The 11,031-nt window shown below is 39.2% G+C and overlaps 1 protein-coding gene across 1 annotated transcript in view; it reads left to right on the plus strand.

The window, feature by feature from the left end:
* LOC117804228 (ADP-ribosylation factor-like protein 6-interacting protein 6) overlaps positions 1–8,738 on the plus strand; it is a 60,280-nt gene extending 51,542 nt beyond the window's left edge. The window contains exons 2-3 of the mRNA XM_034670798.1: positions 5,150–5,195; positions 8,536–8,738. Coding sequence (XP_034526689.1) covers positions 5,150–5,195; positions 8,536–8,738 — 249 coding nt within the window. The remainder of the gene's footprint in view (positions 1–5,149; positions 5,196–8,535) is intronic.
* Positions 8,739–11,031: the final 2,293 nt, after the last annotated feature.

Here is an 11,031-nt window from a genome sequence, read left to right on the forward strand (position 1 = left end):
TTCACAGTACCGAGCCCCCGGAGGTCCTGAAAGCCTTGCTTCCAAATTCCTTCGAGACTTGAGACTTCCGCTGATTCAAACCACNTAACCTCAGCTTCACAGTACCGAGCCCCCGGAGGTCCTGAAAGCCTTGCTTCCAAATTCCTTCGAGACTTGAGACTTCCGCTGATTCAAACCACCACTAATAACAAAGTGCATAATGAGTCAGTCCTCCAATCCCAGGCCAGCTCTTTCTGCCCACGGGTCCTGTCCCCATGCGATAATAAAATCACCTCTTTGCACCAAAAATGTCTCAAGAATTCTTGGCTGTTTGCTCTCAAACCCAAACTTCAAAACACATCAATTTTAATAACATTTCCTCTCTAGTTTACTTTATTGTAAGACGACAGTACATGATACAGAAGCTGCAAAAAGGTGTTCTCGACCGTTCATGTCATCAGTAAGGCTCCCACTCGCAGTACGTTACTAGTAGTTAAGTTTGGGGCATCAAAAATTATGTGAATGTTCAATTACGTGGGGACAGGGGGGTTATCACCCCAACCCCGCATTTTTCAAGGGTCAGCTGTATTTTACAAATGGTAAGCTAAGAACCCAAGTCATGCAAGTAAGCTATTTTAAGGTAAGTTAAGGTCACAGCTAATCCACTAGGTCTTTCCTTCCACCCACAGAGCTAAAGCACGCAGGTTCTGGGGCCAGATTGCCAAGTTTTGATTTCTGGGTCCACCGCTGATTAGCTGTGTGTCCTTGGGCAAGTTACTTAACTACTCTGTGCCCCCAGTTTCTTCCACTGGTGATAAATTCCTATCCACCTCATAGGATTATCATGGGAACTAAAGGATTCAATTTATGCAATGGGCCAATTATCTATCCATTTCTTCTGTAAGTTTATTAAAATACCTGCTATGCAGATAGATTTGTCGTGAGTTTAATAATCCACCCTTTTCTGTTGCTTAAAATATTTTGAGGCCACAGGGTTAGGCGGGAAAGGACAGGATTTTCATATCTTCTTGACTAATTATTGCTTTTATCATTAAGACTTTTTCTTCTTTATCCTTCTTCATGCTTTTCCCCTACCTTTTTTCTGAGGTAGCTAATATAGCTCTCTTTAAAATAATGCCTTTGAGGAGCGCCTGGGTGGTGCAGTCGTTAAGCATCTGCCTTCGGCTCAGGGCGTGATCCCAGCGTCCTGGGATCGAGCCCCACATCAGGCTTCTCCGCTAGGAGCCTGCTTCTTCCTCTCCCACTCCCCCTGCTTGTGTTCCCTCTCTCGCTGGCTGTCTCTGATAAAATAAATAAATAAATAAATAAATAAATAAATCTTTAAATAAAATAAAATAAAATAATGCCTTTGTGGTTTCTCTTTTGCCCTTTCCGTGTTTTTGACCCTTCTACATTCTCATGTTTTAGGTACATAGCTCTTGTAAATGGCATGTAGCTAGATTTTCTTTATTCTGAGAAAATTTTTCTTTTAATAGGTGCATTTAACCCACTTAAATTAGTAAATTGATTCCTAAACATATTATCTGTTCTGCTCCTGTTATGAATGGTGTTTTCGCCTTCATTATTCTGTAAATGGTTACTTTTCCTATATAGGAGTGTAATTGATTTTTGTGTGTAAAGTTCAGATCCTACCACCCCGATGGGTTCTTTTCTGGTTTGAGTTAGTTCTATTATTGCTTTTCCAGGGCATGCCAGGCATGCTATCATATCAACTGTTAGGAATGGTCTCCCTTTTGTTCCATGTCTTATGCCCTAATTGTAATCCCTTGCTTACTCGCATCAGATTTCGTAACCAGCTTAATATCCTTGCCTTGCTCCTGACGGTGAAGACAATGCCTCTCATCTCCCCAGCAGGAGTCCAGCCTTAATGCTGAGGTATTTATATGTTATGGTGTTAAAAATGTATCCATCCATATGTATTTTCTTGGAAGTTGTTAGTAGGACAGATGTTGAATTTTGCCAAAGTGTTTTTAAATTCATTTAGAAACAATCATATGATTTTTTTTTCTTAGACCCAGTAGCATGGAGAATTATATTAATAGATTTCCTAATGCTAAATCAGATTTGCATTCATGGTATAAATTCCACTTAGTCATGGTGTCCTTCTTTTCTTGATGTGTTTTTTCAATATTTACTAATACTAGTGTTTTTGCACTGATATTAATAAGCAACAATGATCTATATTTCCATTTGGTGTATTTGTTTGTATCTAATCTTGATTCATAAAATGAATTAAATGTCTTGATTCATTTTCTATGGTATGAAACAGTGTTTTTAACTTTGAGATTATCTGGTCTTCTAATATTTGGTAAAACCCTTCTGTGATAGCGTCTGGGGCTGAATTTTGTAGGCTAGTGTCTTGATAACTTTCTACTTCTGTGGGAAGTAGAAAGTATTTGTAATGGGATCAACTTGGGTCAATTTTATTTTCCTAAGAGACTATTAATTTCCCTGAGGTTCTCAAATGCATTTGCACAGTCCTGTAAAAACGGGGTTATTTCAAATTTTCCCCAAATCTGTAGATATTTTGTATATTTGTGTTTTCTCCTTTATCTTGGTGAAACTGGCTAGTGGATTTTCTTTTTTCTTTCTTTTTTAAAAATACCTTCAAAAAATATCTTCAAAGAACCAAGATTTTGAATTATTAATTCGATCTAATATTTTTCTGTTCTGTACCTCATTAGGGTTTTTTTTAATTTTTATTATTTTCTTACTGTGCTTTGCTCTATTCACTTGGTGCTTTGAATAAAATTTCAAATTCCTAATTCAGTCCATTTATTTTCACTCTTGTGCTTTTATTGCTACAGCTATTTTTCTAAGACTGTGAATTTTCCTCTAGTCACTGCTTTAAATGTGTTCCATTGATTCTGAGATGTAAATTCTTTTTTCCCAGAAATTCTTAAATTTCAATCCATATTTCCCTTTTCTTCCTAGAGTTGCTTAATAGAAGGCTTTAATTTTCCAAATGAAAAGAATTTGCGGAGTTTCATTTTCATAATTTTTTTTAATTTTTAGGTTTTTCATATTTTGATCAGAGTTTGTATTTATTACATGAGATTTACTAATGCTTTTTTGATGGTCTAATATATGATCAAGATATAATTTTTGAATGGTTTATATGCAACTGTGAAGGAGGTGTCTTCTTGATTTTCAGGATGTGGTTACATATATACATTATATACTTTATTTCAGATACTTTCTAGATTCTTTATATTCTTACCTATTAATGCATTTGACCTATCTCATACTGAATGTTACAGTTTTCTACTATTTCAACATTAATGTCTGTTTCTCCTTGCATCTCCTGCAATTTCTGCTTTACACAAATAGTGGCCATTTGGTGAACATATTTGTATCTTCATTATGAGTTTTGACTCATATTGATTATAAAATAGCCTCCTTTAATGCTCTTTTGCCTGAATTCTCCTTATCTAAAATCAGAATTATATTGCCGATCTTCTCATTGTTTCCATCTGCCTGGTATACTTTTCTTATCCCTTTATTTTTAGCCTTTTGAATGAATGAATTTTATGTATGTCTTTCTTTACTGCGTAGAGTTGGGTTTTATTTTGTGTGCCACTGTGGAAATAGTTCTGTTTTAATAGGTGAGTTAAGCCCGTTCATCTTGTATTGATATGACTGATTTGTTGGTTTCCAACCTGCCATAAAATTTTTTGTTATAATAATTCTACGTATTAGGTCATATTAATTGTGTTTCTTTCTTTACACGGTGAATCTTCTCGGTTAGTATTTTTCAAATTCTTTTGGTACTTTGGAATTGCTAACCTTTTCCTCTAGTTGTTAAATGTGTATTTATAGTTCTTACAGCAGTTCTAAGTTACTATCTTAGTGAGGTTTAACTAGCAGTGTCATCTGTCTCACACCTATTTTGTATAGATTAGTTGATGATCTCATTCTACTTTCCCTTCTGTCTCTTTCTTTACTTGCACTTTCTATATGACAACATAGAACGTTCTTGGTTTAATCTTGGGTTAGCAGTTCAAGTATTGAATTACCAACACTCATTGGTCCTTTGATCCTGTCGCTGGCTGGACGTCGGCCATCCTCTAGCCAGTGTCTCCTGTGCTCATGCGCACTGTGCTTCCTGAGCTCAACACGTGCACGCTCTGTTCCCAAAGCCTTGCACTTCGAGGACAGCTTGGTCTCAAGCTCCTTCAACCATTTGAGTAAGTTTGTTTTGGAAAGTCTCAGTGTATACTTCATATAGGCTATGTCTCAGATTTAACAATTTTGGTTCAGTTTTCCCAGAAAAACAACAGCCCCTCTCACTATATACATTTATGCCTTTTCTCTTTTTTCCAGAAGATTGCCTTAGAGTATTATTTTAAATATTCATCTTTTCCTTTTATTTTATTTCTTCAAGAATTCCGATTATATCTATTTCCAGTCTTCCATTTCAACCGCTTTCCGTCTAATCATTTTTACTTTTGCTTATGTAATGTTCATCTTCTTGGTTGTTTTTCTGTCTTCCTTTAATGGTTCTTATTAAATTTTCATTCTAGTTGATTCACCCTAGGACATCCAATACTTTTTTCTTCACTTCTGTGATGGATTTTTGTCTTTTTCTTCCTTTATTTTCCTGATTTCTATTAACTCTGGTTACCCACACACACAGATTATATATGTTCAAATTATACCTGTCCAGATTATATATATACATATGTATATCAAGATTGTATACACACACACACATATTCAGATTACATACATATATATAATTAGATTATATATTCAGAATTTTGGATATATATTTGTTATCTATATATGTAAAATCTCAAAGGCTTGTTTGAGAGGTTTGGGAGGGTTTTTTAGAGATGGGGGAGGGGCAGAGGAAGAGGGAGAACCCTAAGCAGGAACCACACCCAGCACAGAGCTGGAGGCAGGGCTCCATCTCACCACCTTGAGATCATAACCTGAACCAAAGTCAAGAGTCAGACGCTTAACTGACTGTCACCCAGGCGCCCCAAGAGCATTTGTTTCTGTTTAGAGTGTTCTATCAGTTTTCTTTTGCCTCATGGTTGTTTTGAAGGGGAGAATTTTTACCAGTAGAAAGGTTATGATTTGCATTTTCTCTTTTTTAGAGAAGCTCTGGATGAAGCTGCTCTGAATTTGTTTTTTCCATTTCTAGACCCTGATGGCTAGCGTTCGTCGCCGGAAACTTCCTCCTCCGTCAGGTTAGTAAAGCCAAGTTTATTACGTGGAGACTTGGGTCTTGGAAGGACAGGGGGTGGTGCATCTTGTTTCTTTGTTTCTGCAAATTCTTTATTTTCCTTCTTTCTCTCTGACACATCTCTGAGAGGCACCCCTCTTACAGATATCCTTCTCCCCAGGAGGCAGGGTTTCCCTGAAGCTACAAAACCCAGGGCTGCACATTTTCAAATCCCTATCCCTGGAGCAAGTCTCTGGCCAAGGCTGAGCAGTTTAGACTCAGTGTCAGACTTTGTCTGACAGTGATTTCACCTATATGTCATTTTGGTTCCCACTCTCCTCTCCAATAGTTCACGGGTCTCTGGAACCTCCCTTCCCAGGGTCTCTGGAACCTCCCTTCCCCGTGTTCTGCACCTAATGCTTTGCAATTGTGATGGAAACTCTTTTGGAATTTGACATTTACTTCTTTAGGTAATTGGAGTTTTTGGTATTCTCTACCTCGCTGCAATTAGGGTGCTGGGGCTTGTGCGTGACTTTACTTACGCTCCCTTATGATTCCTGTTTCTGGGAAGATGCGTAAAGTGTGTCTGATTCAAGTCATTCCCATTATTCACCTAACACGATAGCTCACCCATTTCGTTATCTTATGACATGTATTTCCCCTCAAGAGGAGACATTTCCATTGTCACTCCTTTGTAGACATTCTGTCTTTTCTCTTTGGTAGCTATTTAGATACTTGTCTCTATATTTGATGGCCCACAGTTTTCCAAATAATGTACCTATGACTAAGTTTGGTTTTATGTGTTACAATTGAGACTTATTGTGTTTTTTCATACTCAAGATTCATCTCTGTTTTCAATTCCAGGAAATTTTTTTCGGTGTTACTTTATTATCTCGTTCTAGAGCCCTTCCTTATTTGATACATGTTCAAACTTGATTTCTACCCAGTGTCCATTTTCCTTTCTTGTTATTAACAATATCTCAATTTTTTTTTTTTTTTTTTTTTTTTTTTTTTTTTTTTTTGTATACTGGGACCATAGCCACGTCAGTAAATTCTGGCCAATAAGCAGGGAACTTGAAAAACTTTCATTTCTGTTGCCAGTTTTACTGATTTATTGTGAGGAGATAATAATGCAGCCTGATTAGATCGTACTTATTTTCAAAATAGTCATTCTGTATATAATTTCAAGTATCAGTAGCAAAAACATTCTATCAGCATCTCTTCAAATGGTAGCACATATTACCTTCTGTTTTACATGTAAAACAATTAATTGGGATAACATGAATTAGTATGACTGTAATCTAGAGGACAATACCACACAAAGTCATGGAGCTGGGGAAACAGCTTTGCATCTGGACAGACAGCAGATTTTAGTTCCATCCCAGCTCTGCCGTTCACTGCTTGTGTGACCTTGGCAAATTCATTCAAAGTCTCTCTTAGTTTCTTCAGTTGTTAAATGGGACTATTTTAAAAGAATCAATAATGAAAATGCTTAGCATAGTTCCTGAAACAATTTTTTTGATCTGAAGAACTGCATCAGGCAAATTAAACGTTGGTTCTGTGTGATTCTTCTCATCCTGTAGGTCATCAAGCTTCTAAATTCCCTCCACTCTAGTGGTGATGACAAGATACGCAAACATCTCAGAGCAACGCCAAAGCTCTGAGAGCTTGACAGCATCCAGCACAACACACTTGGTTTTCCAAGGAACAAATGAGCCAGTTCGTAGTCGAAAAAATACGCAACACGCCTCACTCTCCCAACTTCCTTCCCTTGCTTTCCTTTGCCCTGCACTGGCACTGCTCCCACAGGCTCGGAACATGTACTCACCTATTTCATTTTTTTATTTTTATTTTTTTAAAGATTTTATTTATTTATTCAACAGAGATAGAGACAGCCAGCGAGAGAGGGAACACAAGCAGGGGGAGTGAGAGGAAGAAGCAGGCTCATAGCAGAGGAGCCTGATGTGGGGCTCGATCCCATAACGCCGGGATCACGCCCTGAGCCGAAGGCAGACGCTTAACCGCTGTGCCACCCAGGCGCCCCTCACCTATTTCATTTTTTTAAAGATTTATTTATTTATTTATTTATTTGAGAGAGAGGGGAGGGGCAAGGTACAAGGAGAGGAAGAGAGATTCCTCAGGCAGACTCCTGAGTGCAGAGCCCGAAGCAGGGCTCGACCTCACAACCCTGAGATCATGACCTGAACTGAAACCAAGAGTTGGATGCTTAACTGCCTGAGCCACCCAGGCGCCCCTAAAGACCTGGTATTTTAAACATGATTCTCCCACATCTGTTGTATTTTAAATAGCACACAGATTTCATTCTTCGGTTATCCTGTTGTGCTTTATGAAATCAACATAGGAAACATCTATAAATGCCCGATGTATATAATTATATATACATTATGATATTTAACATATATACATACATATACATTAAAGAGTCTCATTCACATCAGCAATGGGTGTTTACATAACTCACTCCAAGAAAAGAAGGAAGCCGAGATCTCCATTAACATTAAGGATTGAATATGTTCACATGTTCATTTTATTACATCAAACTCAATGTTGCTGCCCAACTTGGACGTTACTTTGAAACCCCAGCATCCTCCTGTAAACAGCCCAGCTGCTGCGGGGTCTTCAAGAGACACCGCGATACAGACAAGGAGATACAGACAAGGAGACAGTGTGGAAACAGTGAGCGTGGCTGAGCTCTTGTTTGCCAGAGCATCGCAAGTTTTTATCGTTACTCGTCTTCCTGTTTTCGAATCTCTTGGGCAGCTCCCCTCTCCTTCCAAAAAGGACACATCACAAATGGGAAATTAGGGGGCACCAGATAAGGACTTGCTAATGATGTGACTACTAGGTGGTAAGATGAGGAGCCTGTAATTTAAAGCAATCACTGACGAAGCTTTCCAATTCATAAAGGGCAAAAAAAAAGAGTGCATTTGTGCTGACGAAATCGGTTTCTGTCCTCCTCTGCAGTTATCCACAGACAACGCAGTTTCCTTTGCACATGTGTCTTGACTATTAAAATGTGCAAATGTCTTTGGCTGGGAATTAGTGGTTAGTATAAACCTAGAACACAGAGAGCGCACGCACGCAGAACACCACAACATGATGACATAATTATCTTATTATAAAGAGCGCTGTTGTGGAACGTTAGATTTTTCTGACCAGGAATGACCCTGAAAACACCTTAGCTCCATCTTCATCTGCCCCAGCCATAATTCATTTTGTAGCACCATCTTGCTTCTGACCTATGCTATGAAATGTTCCTTTTATTCTCAATTCTGGAGGATGAAGAGCGTAGAACAAAAGCTCCAGGGAACTGATTTAAACTAACCCAGCTTTCCGGAGGCCAGGCCAGCAGATTACAACGCAGAATGCCAATGTATTGGTTTATAAAGATGAGAAAATAGACAACTTTCTGGCGACCAGCATACGTGTGCTCCGGTCCAAGAAACGTCCTGTCCCAGAAGCAGGCTTAGAAGACAGAATTGAACGCATTCCTCAACAAGCACCAGTGAGAGATGAAGATGATGAATACATTGAAATCTGCATTTGAAGGCATTTTTAATGGCATTCAAAGGGCATTTTTCAGCATGTTATGAAAACACTGCTGTATAAAAAGAGACACTGTAAGAAACACTGGTGTTAAAGCCCATGATTAGACATGCATTTGGTTTGCATTAAAAAATAAAATATCTAAAAATCAAGTAAAAAGAAATTCCTTAGTAAATTTCATGGACTTCCCACAAAAATTAAAACCAAACAAAAAACATGATTTTTTTTCTCTTTGATCTTTGTGTCCTACTTCCCCGATATCTATGCCACCAGAGTCATGCAGGATAGTATAGTTCTGAAAATTTGACAATGACCTGCAATAATACATTTTTCCTGAAATCTCTGTATTCTTGGCATCTTATTGCAATATTACCATAAGAAGAGTCCCTAAGCTACCAAGAGGTAAAATTAAAGGTCACTCCTATCATACAATAGAAATGATTGCTCCAAGAAAGCAATAAATGCATAGAACATACTGAGATAAAAGTTGTTGAATGATTCATCCTTTCCTCACTGATATGAGCAGCAATTTTCATATGTATTTCATTCCCGTGTTGGTCTAGGTCCTCACCAGCCCACGGTGTGTTAAATACTGTAGCTTTAGAGTACGTCTTGGAACCGTGTGAGAGCAGGGCTATCTCAGAGCCGGGCTGGGACACTCCATGCTCACCTCTGGGGACGCTCAGAGTGTTGTCCTGGCCGTTGGCCAAAGGAAGGCTAGGTGGGTTGGCTAACGGTTTGTCATGTGCTGTTTAAGGTTTGAAACTTCCCTGGAGATGCCCTGTGTTAGTGTGTTTGTCTTGTTTAGGGGTGTATAGATTGATGCAGTGCACCTGCCTTACCGGCTACACGTTCTAGCTTTAGCTACGCGCCCCTAGATATAAAAGATCCCTTTAGAGGGTACTCTGGGTGGTTCTGTCAGTTGAGTGTCCAACTCTTGATTTCAGCTCAGGTCATGAGATTGGGCCCCACATCAGGCTCCACGCTCAGCCGGAATCTGCTTGAGGATTCTCTCTCTTTCTGTCTCCCCTCCCTCCACTCATGCATGCACTCGCATGTGTGCACTCTCTCTCTCTCACCCTAAAATAAATAAATAAATCTTAAAAAAAAAAAAAAGACGCCTTCAGTACACTTCTACCTGGTCTCCTCTGATGTTGAGCGATATTTCTCAGTGGTTCACAAAGCACATCCTGTGAAAGCGGGAACAGGGTGGGGGAGGGAATGTAGCTGCACCTGGACAGTGTTCACTGCTCTATGGTTACCGCACCAGCACTTTCTCTGGTTTGTGGCGTCCTTTATCTTCCCATGTGTGAGTGTACCCCACAGAGTCTGTAGTCCTTCCAGTTACCCAGGGTAATCAGTGCAATGTCTCATATGGCAAGGGACCCCATTATTAATTTACAGATACATCTTTATCTGCATGCGTTTCCATATTATAAACTTCAGACAAAGTCTTGTCCAGTTCCAAAAGAAAAAACGTTAAGATTTTGGTTGGAGTTTTGTTAAATATACAGGCCTATTTATTGAGTTGGAATCAACAATTTTACAGTTTTTCCAACTTTCTTTCCTGCCTTTCAGTACAAGAGGGAGGAACACATACACAACAGTTAAAGATAAAAGAAACACAGCAGGGCATATAAGCAAGTGAGAAAAATGGAGAGGGAAAATATTGGTTGCTATAATGGGTAATTTTAAGGGCACCACTAGACAATTTTAAAAGCTAACATCTATTATTTACTAGGCACTATACTAAGTACTTTGCATGTAATAACTCGTTTAATTCTCACAACAACCTAAGAGGTACAGACAGATGATTGATGATGATAGATAGGTAGATAGATAGGTAATAGATGATAGATGACAGATATTCACTTTTCAGATAAGGAAACAGACATAAAGCAGTTAAGTAAGTTGCTCAAGGTCAAACATGGAGGAGAGACAGTCTTCAGACACAGGGAGTGTGACCCCAGAGCTGGAGTTCCTAACCACTACACTAGACGTGTAGGCAAACAAGCGAAGAGTAGTCTGGGACAGACAGAGTCAGCATGAAGCAGTTACCCCTGCCTCTACAGTGTGTGTGTCTGTGGTGCGCACACTTTCTTACACCAGAAGGAAGCACAGGACTTCTGGAGAAAAGTATTTCACGTGGTTGCAAAGGCCCAGTTTTGTGCACAGAGTCCCAGTCAGGACAGGGCTCCTCTCCACACCCTCTGTGAGGCCCCATGTGGGGAAGAATCCAGAGCGTAAACCGGCAGCATTCAGAGAGGGGAACCCGAGGACACTGCCCTAGACGA

Source organism: Ailuropoda melanoleuca, chromosome 10 (genome assembly GCF_002007445.2).
Source record: "Ailuropoda melanoleuca isolate Jingjing chromosome 10, ASM200744v2, whole genome shotgun sequence".
Taxonomy (NCBI): domain Eukaryota; kingdom Metazoa; phylum Chordata; class Mammalia; order Carnivora; family Ursidae; genus Ailuropoda; species Ailuropoda melanoleuca.